Source organism: Malaclemys terrapin, chromosome 3 (genome assembly GCF_027887155.1).
Source record: "Malaclemys terrapin pileata isolate rMalTer1 chromosome 3, rMalTer1.hap1, whole genome shotgun sequence".
Classification (NCBI taxonomy): Eukaryota; Metazoa; Chordata; order Testudines; family Emydidae; genus Malaclemys; species Malaclemys terrapin.
The window spans coordinates 151,351,184-151,368,721 of record NC_071507.1 but is presented as its reverse complement, the minus strand read 5'-3'; the positions used below and the strand labels follow the sequence as shown (position 1 = coordinate 151,368,721).

The following is a 17,538-nucleotide window of genomic DNA, read 5'->3' as shown; positions in this document are numbered from 1 at the left end:
TCTGCATATACTCCAGGACAATGCGCGTGGTGTTCATAGTGCTCATAATTGCCGCGGTGATCTGAGCGGGCTCCATGATCCCAGTGCTAGCTATGGCGCCTGGTCAGAAAAAAGGCGCGAAAGTAGTATCTGATGGACCAGGAGAAGGAGGGCGGGAGGGAGGGAGGGAGGGAGGGAGGGCCGAGTGACGACATGGCGTACAGGTACAGGAACAGGGAGAAACACAAACAACTGTCACACAGAATGGCCCCCCCAAAGATTAAACTGGAAACCCTGGGCTTAGCAGGCCGTTGATTTCACGGAGGAAGGGGAAGCAAATGAACACAGAACAAATCTATTTTTTACATCTTAAGGTGGCAGCCGACGCTGCAGCATGAGTGACAGCCATACCAGTATGATGATGATGGGTACCAATCATAATATACCATCATCTGCCAAAAGGCAAGGGGCTGCTGCTGTGTAGCAATGCAGCCCCACGTCTGCCAGCCCCACGTCCGCCAGCACCCAGCATCGCCCTCGGCCTCTTCTGGGTGCTTAGCAGACAATATTGGGCAATTGGCAGAAAATAGTATATTATGACTGGTAACCGTCATCATCAAAACAGTAGCATGTCTGCCCAGGTGGCCATGATTGACAGCCATACCAGTATGACGACGACGGGTACCAGTCATAATATACCATCGCCTGCAAGGGGCTGGTGCAATGCAGCCCTACGGCTGCCAGCCCCACGACTATCACTCATGCTACACCGTCTACCGCCAAAAGGCAGTTAGCAGCTGCTGCTGTGTAGCAATGCAGTCCCACGTCTGCCGGCACCCAGAGGACATATGGTGACGGTGAGCTCAGCTGAGCTGAGCGGGCTCCATGCTTGCCGTGGTATGTTGTCTGCACAGGTAACCCAGGTAAAAAGGCGCGAATCTATTGTCTGCCGTTGCTGTGACGAGGGGGGAGGGGCCTGACGACATGTACCCAGAACCGCCCGCGACACTGTTTTGCATCATCCGGGCATTGGGATCTCAACCCAGAATTCAAAGAAAAGGCGCGAACCGCTTCTCGGCTCGAGCTGTGGCGCAAACGTAGTATCTGACGGCCTAGGGGAAGGAGGGAGGGGGGCCGAGTGACGACATGGCGTACAGGCACAGGGAATTAAAATAAAGAACGGTGGCTGTGCATCAGGGAGAGACACAAACAACTGTCACAGACTGGTCCCCCCCAAAGATTAAACTGAAAACCCTGGGTTTAGCAGGCCGTTGATTTGACCGAGGGAGGGGGAAGCAAATGAATACAGAGAAAATCTATTTTTTTACATCTTAAGACGACGGTGCAGCGTGACTGATAGCCCTCGGCATCTTTCTGGGTGCTTGGCAGCAAATACGGGGCGGTGTATGACGATGGTCTTCAGGCCTATTGCACGAGCTGCTGCTCAGGGAAGACTCTGCTAATGTGCGATGACCCGACTTGTAATAGGCCGGCTAACAGTCATAATACACCATTTACTGCCAAAAGGCAAGCCCCACGGCTGCCAGCACCCAGATCGCCGATGAAGGCTACCAGTCTACTGCACCGTCTACCGTCAAAAGGCAGTTAGCAGCTGCTGCTGTGTAGCAATGCAGTCCCACGTCTGCCGGCACCAAGAGGACATATGGTGACGGTGAGCTCAGCTGTGCTGAGCGGGCTCCATGTTGTCTGCACAGGTAACCCAGGTAACCCAGATAAAAAGGCGCGAATCTATTGTCTGCCGTTGCTGTGACGGGGGAGGGAGGGGCCTGACGACATGTACCCAGAACCGCCCGCGACACTGTTTTGCATCATCCGGGCATTGGGATCTCAACCCAGAATTCCAAGGGGCGGCGGAGACTGCGGGAACTGTGGGATAGCTGTGGGATAGCTACCCATAGTGCAATGCTCCGGAAGTCGACGCTAGCCTCGTACTGTGGACGCGGTCTGCCGACTAGAGCACCTAGAGCATTTTATTGTGTGGACATACACAATCGGCTGTATACAACCGATTTCAATAAAACCTGCTTCTATAAATTCGAACTAATTTCGTAGTGTAGACATACCCTTATACACCCACTATAAGGGACCAGGGCATAGGTGATCTGGCCTAGTGTTCACAGCTGGGCTGGTGTCCACACATCAAGGACGACCACAAGACATTAGTCCATGAGTGGAGGTCAAAGGAATCACTAGAACTAGGTTCAATAAGCAAGAGTCAGGGTCAGAGTCGGAGACCAGAGGTAGTTCCAGGCTGGAATCCGGAGGCAAGAGTCACAGTCAGGCTAGGGTTGTAGACTGGCGATCAGAAGACCAGATGTGATCAGGAGTCACAGCAGGCCAGAAGTCCAGGGTACTTGACCAATCAGAGGCTGCAGGGTACTGTCACTCTAGACCCTTTGGGCGTTACTTCCTACGTGCCCAGTCTCTGCAGTGTTCCCTGGATGTGGCTGTGCCTGCCCTTCCAGTGGCAATGTGGGAATATCAGCCATTCTAGACTTTGCAGATCTGACTTCTAATCCCATGGTTCCTTACTCACAAACTCGCTTTAAGGCAGGGTCCCCAAACTTTTCATGTCATATCTCCCTTACCCCTGTATGCACCCTCCCCTCCTCCGGGTGCTGTGGTCGGGAACCAGGGATGGGGGCGGGAGGCTGTGGTTCTCGGGGGTGGGGAATGTGGATGGGTAAGGGGGCCAAGGCTGGGGCCAGAGCTGCAGCTAGGCTGGGAGCCAGGGGCTGTAGCTGGGGACGGGTCTGGGGCCGAGAGTGGGGTCAGGGCTGGGAGTGGGGCTGTGACCGGGGGCCTGCTTAGGGGCAGGACTGGGGCCAGGCTGTAGTTGGGGCCAGCAGCCAAGGCTGTGGAGCCGGGCCAGGAACCATGGAGAGATGCCAGGGCTGTAGCTGGGGGCATGGCCAGGGCCGGGAGTGGAGCCACAGCCAGGAGGTGGGGCCGCTGCTTGGGACGAGCCAGAGCAGAGCTGGGGGCAGGGCTGGGTGGTGCTCCCTTCTTACTCCCGCTGGGGGCTGGCACAGGCCCCACTGCACCCTCCACCCCCAATGTTCCTCTGCACCCCCCTGGGGGCCGTGCCCCACAGTTTGGGGACCACTGCTTTAAGGAATGGTTTTGAGACAGGCATATTAATGAATACTAAGAATCAGAAATTCAAAGTAATTCCCATTAGTTCTCTGTTTAGTTTGTTTCCTTTCCAGGAGAATGCAATCAGTACAATCTGGTGCTAACATGAGAAATTTTAAGTGCCTAACAGTGTTTCAATATCCAATTAAAATTATTGCATGAATTGATTAAATGTAATCCCTTTGTAATGCTTTTGCAAACATCATGTCACTAATGGTGCTGAAGTTTTGGTAGTGACATGTGGCAGAAGCAACGTTGGCCTGGAAGAATGCTTCTTCTCAGTACCGGGTTTACAATGGTGGCAATGGTGCTCCAGTGCTGGCCCCACACTCAGAAGGGGCCCTGGCACCTGGACTGTGCCCCCCACACACACTTCACCCCAAGGCCCCATCCCACCTAACCTCTTCTCCGAGGCCCAGCCTGCTGCTCACTCCTCTCCGCCCCCTTCCCCCGTGCGAACGGTGGGTGGCGCTTACGGGGGGAAAGGCCAAGTGGGGTGAGGCCTCGGGGCAGACCATGGGCAGGGCCTCATGGGGAAGCAGCCAAGCAGGGGCGGGGCCTTGGGCAAAGTGCAGCTGGAGCCTGGGGCGGGGCCACAGTCCAGGTGCTGGGGCTAGGGTGACCAGATGTTCTGATTTTATAGGGACAGTCCCGATTTTGGGGTCTTTTTCTTATATAGAATCCTATTATCTCCTCCTCCCGATTTTTCACATTTGCTGTCTGGTCACTTTAGCTGGGGCCTACAACAGATTAATCTGGCCCTGCTTCTTCTTGGTGTTATTTTGTGGCTTCTTTGTTTTTTGCCTTTTGTTGCTGTTTACTTACTTGGGTGAGATGAGATTAACAGGCTCAGAAGAGATCAGAGTGCTAAATTGGTATGTCAGTTTAGAGAGAGAGAGAGATGTTTTTTTCATCCATAATCTCTGAAGGTGGAAGATGGACCTCTTTCATCAGAGGCTTAGCAAGATCCAAATATCAGCTGTTGTCACCCTTTCATTCGTTGAGTACCTTCGTGGAAAGATCTTGGTAGCATCTTTAGCTCCTGAATATGCTCCTAATAATTCATATGCCGCAGGGTTGTAAATCTTCAACTTCATGATCTTCAGTGCCCCTGACTCAAATTCGGCCCCTGCCATGTGAGCGCAGGACGAGTGATGGGGTGGCCGGGATTGGGAGTGCTGAGCCAGGAGGGGGGTGCTGCTGAGCAGCCAGGAAGGACTCGGGGGCAGTGGGTGAGAACCTGGGGTTGAGGATCCCGTCATAAAAACAACTAAGCTAAGTGGGGAGTGTTGGGGGGCTGCAGGGTGAGGGGTTGTGGGAGCTATGGTGGGGAGGATGTTGGTGAGAGTGGAGCATGTTGGGGACTGTGGCCTATGGGGCTGAGATATTGGGAGCTGCTGTGAATGAGAAGTACATGAGGGCTCCTGGGATGTGTGAGGGGAGGACTGTCAGGGTAAGAGGGTGGCTGGTGGAGGGTTGTTGGGGTATATGTGGGATGGAATGAGCATTCAGGGAGGAGTGCAGGATGAGGAATGTATGGGGTGGAGGTGCTTTGCTGAACAGCCCCTATTCATCCCATACAGGGCTGACAGCAGCTGGAGCAGAACTGGAGCCAGGTCGAGTGCTGCTCAGGTTTGGCCCAGTAGCCCCTTCATCATGACAGAGGGACAGTTGGACCAAATTTGAGTGAAAGTGGGGGGCTCCCAATTTCCACAGTGCATAGGCCCCAAAATTCTTTAATCACCATTAAGTGGTTACATTGATGCTTTGTGGCTATCTTATCATGAATTTGGCCTGATCCTGCAAACAGCTCCCGGTGGGCAGACCTCTGCACCCTCCCAGAGCCTCACAAAGTGATTGGGGCTTAACACCTTACTGAGTCGGTGAGCAAAAGCTATGCTGTGTTCTTGCCAACTAGTATATTTGTTCAAAAATGTACATATTGTAAATAACTCAGTAGTAGCCTGTGTCTGCACCCACTCATTTCCCTCCAACTAAGAAATAAAGAGATTTCTTGGGTGAAATTCTGAAATTGTCGGGATTTTTTTCATTGACATCCACAGGGCCAGGATTTCATCCCGGGGTTCAAATTTGTTGCTATATTCATTATTTATTTATTTATTATAGCACTTAGGAGACCCAGTCATGGACTAGGACCCCATTGTGCTAGGTGCTGTACAAACACAGAACAAAATGATGGCCTCTGCCCCAAGGAGCTTACAATCTAACTATAAGACAACAGATGGATACAGACAGATGGGGGAGCACAATACTGGTGAGCACGTTAGGTAGTGGTCTGAGCAAAGCAGCAGCCTAACCGTTGTCAAGTTTTTTGTGGGCATCACAGAGGATATTATTATTTATAGTCGCACTGCCACCCGCTCACCCCGATCTGGAATCTTTTGTGCTAACTGCTGAAAAAACAGAGGTAGACACAGACCTTTCCCACAAGAGTAATTATATAGTGTAACATCATAAAAATTTAATCCTTTATTTACCATAACTGTTGTATAGAAATAGGGTGTATATTAATAACTGAGCAATTGGTAACAAAAGGAGCAAATGATGTCATAAAAAAAATATAATAACACAATATAGTTTCTGTTATTAGAATTGATAGCACACGAGTTGTACATCTAAATCAAAATGTATTAGGCTGGGGGGGTTTGGGAACTAACTGTTTCCATGATATTCCATTAATTGATGCATTAAAATTAGTATTTATTGTTAAAATTTCAGATGTTTCAGCATTAAGCACAGCCATATTTTTGCCTTGAACCTGAATTTCTATGTGAATTCTCTGATTTTCTAAGTACTTAGCAATCACTGAAATCATTTTAATAGAAAATGTAGGGCATTGTCACAGGAATTTACCATGTGTTGAATACAAAGTAGTAGAAACGGTGCTTTTTACTTGAATTCCTTGTATTGATTTGTGAAAATGGAATGACAAACAGATGCAAGACCTAAAGGCTATAGGATATTATGAACAGATAAATGGATAACGAATATGTAAAAGAACAACTCACAAGGAAACAAGTAAGGCTTTATACAGTAAAGATTTAAATTAAAAGAAAAATATCCAAGTAAGGCAGAGTTTTCTACTTCACCGGGTTTTACACAAGTTGGAATTTGCATTAATTTTAAGGATTAAGAAAAATGTCTCCAAAAAAGATAACTGTTCTTAACATCATCTCTCTTCAATATTAACAAGCATATGGATGATGTAACTGTAGTAACTTGGGACAGTAGAAACCAATATTAATGTTAAGATCTGAATATCTATCAATTGGACTAATATCATGGCATCAGATTTTAAGTTGTGTTCCCCACTGCCGGGCAGATTCAGGGATTGGACTGACTTGTGATGCAGAGGGAGGCCACCTGAAAATTCTGATCTGGCATTTGGACTTTCCTTTCCTCTGGGTGGTAGTTGTGACAGTTTGGGAATATATCTGTATCAAATTAGGAATTTCATTGTGTTTTGTGGATGCCATTCTGTGTTTGTAACCTTCATTGTGGATGAAAGCATCCATTTTGTACCCGAGGTCTGATGCCTAGTGAACAGATGATGTCTGAGGAGCTATCACCAAGCAATCAAGGGCCATTATTATTGAAGGGCACTTGCGTAAAGGAACAGTGGGCATCTGTTGGGAGATCCTTTGACTTTGAATGACTATTACACAGAATCGGACAAGAGATAGGGGACTGGAGCCTTTACCTCCCCGCAGCTTGCAGTGCATGGGAAAGAGGAGACAGAGTCCGTTTTAAAAGAGGTGCTTCTCTAAAGCCAGAGTTACACTACAAACTTTTGCCAGTTTCATAGGGTGTGATCCCTGATTGACATAGCTGTGCTGGCCAAAGCCCGTAGCGAAGACACCGTTATAATGGCAAAACTGATGTAGTTTACTTCCGTCAGGGGGCTGGAATAAGCTACACTGTCAAAAGCAGTTTTGTGGTGTAAATTGCCTCCACTTTAGGAGCACTTTGCCAGTAAAGTATGCTAGTATAGCTATACTGGAAAAGTGATCTTAGTGTAAACCTGACTGAAGCAAGAGAGGCCAACCAATGCCAGAAGTAAGAAAACCAGCCCAGCAGGTAAAGGAGAGCAGCCTGGCCTGAGGTCTTGGATCAAACCCGGGACTCACAGAGGTGGTGACATCAGCCTGAGGGGGTTGCATTGAGGAGTTTATTGTTTGCCATAAATCTGTAATTCTCTTGGGCTTTGTATGAGTAAAGTATCAAAGGGGTAGCAGTGTTAGTCTGAATCTGTAAAAAAACAACAGAGAGTCCTGTGGCACTTTTAAGACTAACAGATGTATTGGAGCATAAGCTTTCATGGGTGAATATGACAATGTGGGTATTCACCCACGAAAGCTTATGCTCCAATACATCTGTTAGTCTTAAAGGTGCCACAGGACTCTCTGTTGCTTTGACAAGTAAAGTGTTTGTGAATAAGAAATTCCTTTGCTACGCCCATGTTTCTTTGCTTTACTGCCCACATGGTCCCTGAGGGGTGTAAGTATAAGAGCTTCCATTGCCAGGTGGAGTCTAGGGGCCAGTGTATAAACAACTGGAGGCTCAGTTGGGCTATGGCCCTGGTTCCATTAATGGAGATATCCCATCTCCTAGAACTGGAAGGGATCTTGAAAGGTCATCGAGTCCAGCCCCCTGCCTTCACTAGCAGGACCAAGTATTGATTTTGCTCCAGATCCCTAAGTGGCCCCCTCAAGGATTGAACTCACAACCCTGGGTTTAGCAGGCCAATGCTCAAACCACTGAGCTATCCCTCCCCCCTGAGTCTAGGTGGCCATACTGCAGGGTCTCAGAGCCAAAGAAGGGTGTCATTCATGCGGTCTACACCTGGGTGTGTACCTGAGAGCTAGGAACAGTGAGCAATCATTGCCCAAACCCAGGTGGCATAACAACCCGTGGGATTCAGTGGTTGGATCCAATCACAGCAGACTGGTGTCAATGTAGATATGAGGGTGGAGCCATGTTGTAACAGTTGGAACCTTTACACTCCTCTTTGTCAAAGCGTTGCACGTGGCTGATCCAAAAGGGTCAAAGAGGGTGTGGGGCATATTTTCCACTTATCCCTAAAGCAGTCAGCTGTAAAGGGGAAGGGTAGAGTTCACCCTCTTAAAGGGGAGATGCAGTAGCAGTGATCCCCTGGAACTCTGGTTGCCATTGGATTGTTTGAGGCACAGCGCCTCCCAGATTTTCAGAGATGGGGCAGCGCAGCATTCAGGGGGCAATGGATTAATGACAAAATTTTATGTCATTCTGAAAACAAGAACTATTAATTGTAGGACCCAATCCTGTACTCATCGCTCAGGAATCAGTAGTGCAGGGGTTTTCAAACTTCATTGCACCGTGCCCCCCCTTCTGGCAACAAAAATTACTACAGGACCCCAGGAGTGGGGACCGAAGCCTGGGCCTGCCCAAGCCCCACCACCCCGGGTGTGAGGGGGCAAAGCCAAAGGCCCACCACCCCAGGCCGGGGGGCCAAAACCCAAGCCCAAGGGCTTCAGCCCCAGGCAGGGGGCCTGTAACCTGAGCCCTGCTGCCTAGGACTGAAGCGCTTGGGCTTGGGCTTTAGCCCCAGGCCCCAGCAAGTCTAAGCCAGCCCTGACGACCGCATTAAAATGGGGTCATGACCCACTTTGGGATCCCGGCCCACAGTTTGAGAACGACTGCTAGAATTTTACCTGACAAGGGGTGCAGGGCATGGTCCTGGAACCAAGATAAACTGTTATGTTCTTCTTTTAATTGAATGAGCAAACATTTTAACTTCCAATAAACTGAATCATAAAGCACTATTATTATTATTGTATTTGCCTTACAGTAGCACCTAGCCATTATTATTTGGATGATGCCATTTATGTGTCATAGACGTTTTACAAGTTATCAAACTGAAATTGCAGAAGCTGCTACAAAGTCATCAGTTGTCAAAGATGTGAGAAAAATTTTGTTCTTTCTTTTTCTGATAGCTTGAAAATAATAAATAAATTTGTTTTCAAGACTTTCTGGACCAGAGCTGGTGTAAATTGGCATAGCTCCGTCTGACCCATTGGAGTTAAGCTAATTTACACCAGCTGAGAATCTGGCTTTGTGTATTTCCAATAATACAGACATACTGGTTTTATCTGAAGTTTATATTAAAGCTTATTTTATAGGACTATTTTGATAAATTCTGCTTCACTTTCTGAGTTCCTGGAAATATTAACTGTTGGCATAGAGACCCCAATCTACAATGAGCTCTGTACGGACAGGACCTATACCCATTAGAAGTCCCATTGCAGACCATGTCATAGTTTAGTGCTCTACATAATATTATGAAACTTTATTTTAAGTACAAAAAATATAAGTAAAATAAGAGAAAAGCTATGGTTTTGTATGCAAATCTCTTGTATGCAATAGCTAGTGTAACTAATTAACCATGACTCTCTTATGACTGGGAAAAATAACCCAGAATTTACAATATCAGCATTTTTTCTTTACTTAAATACCATCTGATTCTGTAAAATAATGGTCTGGAATCAAGGGAACCTGATGGCCACAGCAGGTATGCAGCAAATTAACCAAAGGTTATTTAGAGTTTTAATGAATAATTATATTAATTAATGCAGAAACTGAAATAGTTTTTAGCCATTTGAATGTTATATTAAGGGAAATTTCTTATTACAGAAAAGCATCTGAGAAGCATGCTAATTTAACAACTAATTACAGTTTGAATCCTAATTAGACAGACAAGAACAAACAAAAAGCACTAACAATATCTGGATTTTGCTTACCCTGTTTGATTTCATTATCAGCCTAGTTCATTGGAGCCCTATATAATCTTTTGTTAATTTCATATTTGATCTGCTCTCCTGGGTCATAGATCAGATACATTATATATGCGCAAGGACTGCAAGACTGAAACACACACACTTATCTCCTACTGATGTTAATGGGAATTTTGAACACAAAAAAATGTCAGTTCAGATGGAGCTGATACTATTGTGTCCTGTTGAGCAGAATTTATAGCACTCCTGGAAGCAGTGAAGACTTTTTTCCCACCCAAATCAACCAAACAATCTGTTTTATCAATTATGGGGAAAACTTGGGCTTGGTTACTCATCCCCTTCTACAAAAGACTACGGTTTGTAGTGTATATGTAGTCACGGGTGCAGTCTGCCCTGATGAGTTCCTTAAGGAGGCCAGATTAAAGAACAATGAAGTCTTACTCTGATTTACTTGTGTGTGTGTGTTGCTTAGAATGATATATTTACAATGTCTTTTAAAATAATAGGAATCCAATAACTGTCCAAATTGTTAGGTGTATTTCCAGTTATGTTTGGTCCTTTTGTCTCCATCACTGAGGGACAAAACAAAAAACCAACAATATTCAAAGTATTTAAAAGTCTGGATTTTGTTCTCATTTTAGTAGTAAGTAGGAATTTTGTGTAGGCTCATAGCTTCACCCGCTTTCATATATAAAATAAAAATCCTAAATTTGATTTGTTTTACACAGGAGTAACTCCATTGACCTCAGGGAAGTTAATCTAGGCTCACACTGGTGTAAGGAAAATCAGAATCAGGTGAATGGTGTCTAAGTAGGTGAGCAGCCACACACAAAAAACATTTAGTAAAGTATCCATATGAGTCTGATCCTGCTCACTCTTGCCAAAAGTACCATTAAAGTCAATGGTTTGGGAGGAGTAAGGACAGTGTAAGTGGGTCCCAGAAGTCCTGCAGGACAGAAAATGGAAAGGGAAATCTGAAATTCTATCTCCAACTCCCTCAGTTGCTCCCTTGGTATTGAAGTACCTGTAGCCTTTAAAGTCTTCCAGTGGTTTGAGGCATCTAACAGTAGTAGCTCGTGCCAGCTGTAATAACTCGGTTTCATTCTTGACTCTGATTTTCCTGTCTTGTGGTCTAAGACAGAATTTCAAATTTATTCAAGTGTAGCTTATGACCTATGAGTTTCTTATACCCTTTAAATGATTAATTTAAAAAAAAATCTCATATAGAAATACAGGTTGAAAAATATGTCTCTTCCATTCACTTAGCTACAGCAATGGCCACTGGAGACCTGATCCTGCATACCTGTGCAAGGTAATAGGATCATTTGCCAAGTGGTTGCACTTAAAATTTATTTTATTTGTGAAAAATTCTGCTGGCTTGAGAGAGATTCTCTATGCTTAAATGGGCAATACTGCTAGAAATGGTGATGTCTCTCAGAATAAAACTGAGATGTTTCAATCTATGTATCCAGTCTAAAAAAATTCATACTCTTGCGAAGAATGTCTGAAAGCAAATTCTTTATCTCTTTTACTCCCTTGACTTAAATATGCCCAATTGGATTTTTTTCTTCAAAATGTGTGTGTGAAAGAGAGAAATTGTGCTTCTGACAGAAAAGACCTTGTACCACAGGCCACCTTGAATCACATACAAGATTTCAACACACAGTGAATTCTCCCTCTCCCCCACAGACACACTTACTATAGCTATGAAAACAGTGAGAACAGTCATTCCTAATGGTAATATTGGAAATGAACTCTAAACAAAATGGGCAGTAACAGGCACCAGTGTGATGTTACATAAAGTTTAATACACTTTACCTTATTCATTATATCAGCAATATATGCTATGAGTTTCAGCCAAATGGTTAATCCCGTAAAATAATACTTCCATATGATATTCATGAATGAATTTCATTCTTGCCTATTCTAGCTCAGAAGCATTAGAGGGGCCTGGACCATTAAGGAGAGCATATTTCTATGTGTATGAATCAGATTCAGTACATGGGATGAAGAGATTATGACAGTTTCAGCGTGCTTCCCATGCATATGCATACCCAGTTTGCCATACAAACTGGTTTTGTAGTAATTCATTCAAAATGTGACTAGATTTTAACAAGCAGGAGATTTTAATGGGAATCAAGACAATGACTGGATATCTGCCATGTGCCCCTCCTTCCACCACTGCCAAAGAAAAAGTAAACTTCACCAATGGAATCAAGCGTAAAATGACCTAGATCTCTTCCATGAACACACAAAAAGTCGGAAACCTCATCTGACCACATGTAAGCCAGATTTAGCCATTTACAATATAAAAGTGATAGCTAAATAACTAAAATACCATTTCTCTAATTTTTCCAACCAGATTGTATTTCCTTTTTTCATTCTTGGCCTATAGGGAATTGACCTACAGGGAATGTGCTACATATTAAACCACTATTGGGAATTATTACAAAAAGGAAGTATTTTGCAATATAGTTAATGAATTTAATAAGGAACATAAATACTCTAGAGTGTTGTGCAGTAATTCTGTCCATAGAATTACCTTAGTGCTTGCTGAAATAGTGTAATTAAAAACTCCACTAACCTATCATATTAATTGTTCTTTGGATTTTTTTAAAACAAATCAGTGCTAGGCCTTTTCTGTTACTGTGTTATGATTTAGGAGCTCTCATCTTAGGTTTATATGTGATTTATTAATTTAAATACAAGGATTTACAAAGGTGAAAAAGGAAGCTTCCAGAGGGGTTTCTAAGTACAGTTTAATAAATGTAATAAATTTAAATCAAGCTGACACATTTTAAGAAGGAATTGCATGTTTGGAAAAAGCTGTACACAAGGATAGGCAAACACAATACAGAATATATCAATATAAGGCCATTAATTATAAGTTAAGTGGACATTACTACACACCACAAAACTATTTATGCCATTAGTTCATGTAAATGAGTCCCTGAGTTAACCACAGGAGCTGTCTGCAACTGACTTGCTTTCGGGAGTGTTAGGCTCTTACAGTGTAAAAAAAAACAAACAAAAAAAACCTTATGAATGATTTACTGGAAAAAAATCAAAGGTGGGTCAACCCTTTTCCTGCAAATATTCCTCTGTTTAATTTATTTGTAATGCTTGCTTACTGGTACCATACTAGTCCTCATCCTGTGAAGATAACATTAATTGGTTGACATAGAACAGCTTTATTCTGAACAGAGAAATGTTTTCACCTGCCAAATAAAATATAACTTTCATCCTTCATTTCTTGATAAACTGCTTAATAAGTTCCTTCAAGTACTTTTCTCTTCCCTTTGCAAGTTAACCAAACTCTCATTTAATCATTTTAAAACCAGTATACCATATCAATGACTTTTTGCGAGTAAATCTAAATGAAGATTATAATACCATGCCTGAATTTAATGCACTATTTCACATCATGTCTTTGAATTCAGGTCACTTTAAGAAATAGTGGGCCAAATTCTACTTAGTTAAACTGCTGCAACTCCACTGACTTCACTGGTGTAGCTGAAAGCAGAATTTGACCTGCTGCCGTATATGCTGCAAATATAGGCTGAAACTTTTGAAATGTGTAGACAATTGAAAGACAATTTCAACTTGAAAGTAAAGAAAGCAAGGCCAGATTTTCAAAGGTTTTACACACACAGTTGTATGTGGAAAACTTACACACAATTTGCACATGCATTTACTGGGACACAAACTGTATGCCATTGGCCAGTTATGGTCACTTCCCTTACCTGACTTTAATGAGAGCAGGAACCAGCCCTAAATCAGCAGGACAACACTGCTAACACATGCTCAGGGCCAGCTCCAGGCACCAGCCCACCAAGCATGTGCTTGGGGCAGCGCCTGGAGGGGGGTGGCGCGGCGGGGCCCTCCGGCCCGAGAGCAGAGCCGCGACTGGGCTCGCCGCCCTCCCCGCGGCGCTCCGGCCGTCGGGGAGAGCGGAGCCGCAGCGGGCTCGCCGCCCTCCCCCTGGTGCTCCGGCCGGTCGGGGAGAGATGGGCCCCGGCCGGGCTCATCACCCTGCTCCCGGCGCTCTGGCCGGTTGGGGATTGCGGGCCCACGGCAGGGCTCGGCGCCCTCCCCTGCTGCGCTGGGGGGGGGGTGGGCGGCAGGTGGCTTTTTTGCCTAGGGCGGCAAAAAAGCCAGAGCCGGCCCTGCACATGCTGCATCCGATGAGCACATGGGGGTTTTATCTCAGACTGGTACAGAATAAAACTGTGTTTCCTGAATTCTTATATGTGGCCTAAATTATTTCACATGCATATCATTACCATGGAGTAAAATGAGAACGTGCCTGCCAGAATACTAAGCTTTCAAAATCAGAGTCCAGTTTTGAATATGTATATGATTGAGTAACTTGTAAAATCACTTGGGGCCTGATTGTGGAACTTTGAAAGTCACTGAGAGTTTTGCCATTGACATTTATGGTGCAGGACTGGACACTTAATTCTTTCACATGAAATAGCTGACTTTAGAAGATATTTAGTGATGCACAGATTAGGATTGTGCCCTTAATAGGGAAACTTTTGGGTGTTCGTATTTACTGTATGGACGTGCAAGTCCTAGTATTTTGATGCCATACAGAGCCAGTTTGGTTTGATTCAGGAAAAGGAATACAGTTGCATTAGATGAATTGACTCGTCAGGCATAATTGCCAAGTATTTCTTGCTATTTTGTTTCTGGAGCCTGCAACAGACATGTCTCTTATTTTCCCTTTCCAGGAGTTTGTCATGATTGTTGTGTTTGGTTTCGAATATATCATTCGCATCTGGTCAGCTGGCTGCTGTTGTCGCTACCGAGGATGGCAAGGAAGATTACGATTTGCGAGGAAACCATTCTGTGTAATAGGTGAGTTTCCCAATTAATTTCAATGTAAATTCCAAAAGTTACAACCTAGCCATCACAGATGATTTCTTGCACACATCATAGCAGATTCAGTTTATGTACTTGATTTTACTGTAATTCTTTAAAAAATGTCTGATTTGGAACCAACAAGTTGGTGCAATAGTGAACCTGTATAACAGCAGGATCTGAGCTTCATTATCCTCATCCTCTGACCTCATAATTCTCTCCAGTTGCTATTTGCAGGGCCAGTGCAACCACTAGGCAAACTAGGCGGCCGCCTAGGGCGCCTAGTGGTTGAGGGTGCCTAAAAGCCCGCTCAGGCGAGGAGGTGGAGTGGAGGTGAGCTGGGGTGGGGGTGGCACAGGGAGGGCCACCCGCAGTAACAGGGGGGGTGCATAGGGGAACTGCTCCCCACCCCAGATCACCTCCACTCTGCCTCCTCCACTGAGCACACAGCCCCCGCTCTAATTCTCCTCCAATCGGCACTGCAAGCCTGGGAGGGGAGGAGATTTAGAGCGGCACCGGCGTGCTCAGCGGAGGAGGCGGAGCGGAGGTGAGCTCGGGCGGGCTCCCCGGACGGGGTTAGCTGCCGTGGAGGGGGGCGCTCCCCAGGTGGGGTTAGCTGTAGAGAGGGGGTAGCTGCTATGGGGGTGGCTCCCCGGGCAGCGGGGGGCGGTGGGCTTAGCTGCTGCGGTGGGTGGGGTTAGCTGCCATGGTGGGGGGCTCCTCTGGTGGGAGGGGCAGGAGAGCATGGTTAGCTGCCGGGGGAGGGAGGGGGTTATCTAGGTGGGGGGGTGGCGCAAGGTGGAAGTTTCGCCTAGGGCGCGAAACTTCCTTGCACCGGCCCTGGCTATTTGCACTCACTTGTTGCATCAAATTTAAATTAGATTATAAACAGGAGACATACCTGCCTGTGTTTGTACAGCTCCTGACACCAGGGTTCCCCAACCTGATTGCAGTAGCACCCAAAGGCCCCAATGCAAATAACAAATAATTTCACCATCAGTTGCAGTGGGGCTGTAATGAGGGAAATATGAGTAGGTGGCATTCCCAAAACCTTCCCAAAAGAGTCACTTTTGTTGAAGCTGTGATGTTTAGAATGCGAGAGCAGCCAATATTAACCATGCTGCAGGTTCCTTACAAATACACTAACCAAGATAAGTGTGGGTGTGTCAGGTAAAAGTTGATGGGGAGTGTATAGAGAAGGTCACAGTGGGTTTCTACCATTTTGCATTACTCAGAGGCGTATCATCTATAAAAACATCATTATTAAGCATTTTATGGTAATTCCTGTAATTATCAATTTTAAGGGCTGTTTTTCCAATAATTACAGTAGAACTTTGAGTCCCATATCCAAACCATGGTTAGCCAGATCTAATGTGACCTTAGGGAACAACATGTCCCCTGAGGCTTACTGCACAGTTGGCTAAAGAGGAAAGTAAGGAGAGGAAGTTACCTGTTTCCCTAAGGCCAACTGGCTGAAGAGGAGACAGAAGGTACTTGTGCAGGGCTGGCTCCAGGCACCAGCTTAACAAGCAGGTGCTTGGGGCGGCCAAGGGGAGGGGTGGCACCTGTGGCAATTCGGGGGCGGCAGGTCCCTCACTCCCTCTAGGAGCGAAGGACCTGCCGCTGAACTGCTGCCGCCGATGCGTTTTGGTTTTTTTTTCCAATTGCCGCCGCTGATCGCAATTGCGATCGTGGGTTTTGGTTTTTTTGTTTTTTTCTTGGGGCGGCAGAAATGCTGGAGCCGGCCCTGTACTTGAGTGTAGAAACTCCACTCTCTCCTGCCTTCACCAGGCAGCCTTCATTGGGGAAGCCAGCCCCTCAGACATTCCCTCTCCCTGCGTTCAGCCATATGACTCCCCTGATTAATCAAACCCAGGGGTATTTGCAGGTTTTTGGTGCACTCAACTCTTTCTAGTCATCAAGGTTCTAATGTATAAAATTCAAGATAACAGAACCAGACAGTTCAGCATAGGTGGTTTATTAACCATAAAATAAGTCAAACATTTAAATAGCAGAAACATGTAACATTCCAGATTACTTGCTGCTGTCCTAGAACTCTTTGTTTGGAGATAGCCACAATTTGTTCAATCAAGCTTCAGTTTATCTTCAGTTTTCTTTCCTCCTACTGTGTGCAAGCCTTTTGCTGGTAACTAACTTCATTTTGGAGGTGTTAATTCCTTGCATAAAGGAAGTTAGTTAAGGGACACAATCATGCTCAAAGTTATATATCCAAACCTGCGTTACTTATGAATCTGTCAATAATTAAAGAAGGCCAGATCATGGCCCATTCTGGGCACTAACCCAAAAGAGTAAGGGCGCCATAAAGCACCCCATGTACCCATGCACCATAACGCAGCTTCCAGTTCCTGGTGGGTAGCATGCTCCACAGTGCTGCTGTGTCCCCCCTGCGTGCCAAAGAGCAGGAAGGAGTGAGGAGTGAATATAGCTTTGACTCCGATCCCTGGCGGTGTATCTACACCAGCATATCAGGGAGCACACTCCGGCAGTCAGTCTCCTGGGCCATTCTAGGAGCAACACTACAACATAGACCCCATTGCATGGGGCTAGGTCACTATCTAGACCAGAATTTTAAGCAATTGTTATAGACTTTTCACTGTTTTCACTGGTTGTTTCTTGCTCTTCACTTGTTTCTAACTATTAAACTGGCCCCATTTGTTCCTATCTCTGCTTTTTCTCATGGTCTGCAGTATTCTCATGCTTCATGCCTCATGCTGCAGCATTTAAAAAT

General features: G+C 45.6%; 1 protein-coding gene across 1 annotated transcript in view; it reads left to right on the top strand.

Annotated features, from left to right (window-relative positions):
- Positions 1-17,538, top strand: part of KCNQ5 (potassium voltage-gated channel subfamily Q member 5) — a 510,233-nt gene that overhangs the window by 388,717 nt on the left and 103,978 nt on the right. Inside the window, exon 3 of the mRNA XM_054024141.1 lies at positions 14,660-14,786. Within this exon, the coding sequence (XP_053880116.1) occupies positions 14,660-14,786 (127 nt within the window). The remainder of the gene's footprint in view (positions 1-14,659; positions 14,787-17,538) is intronic.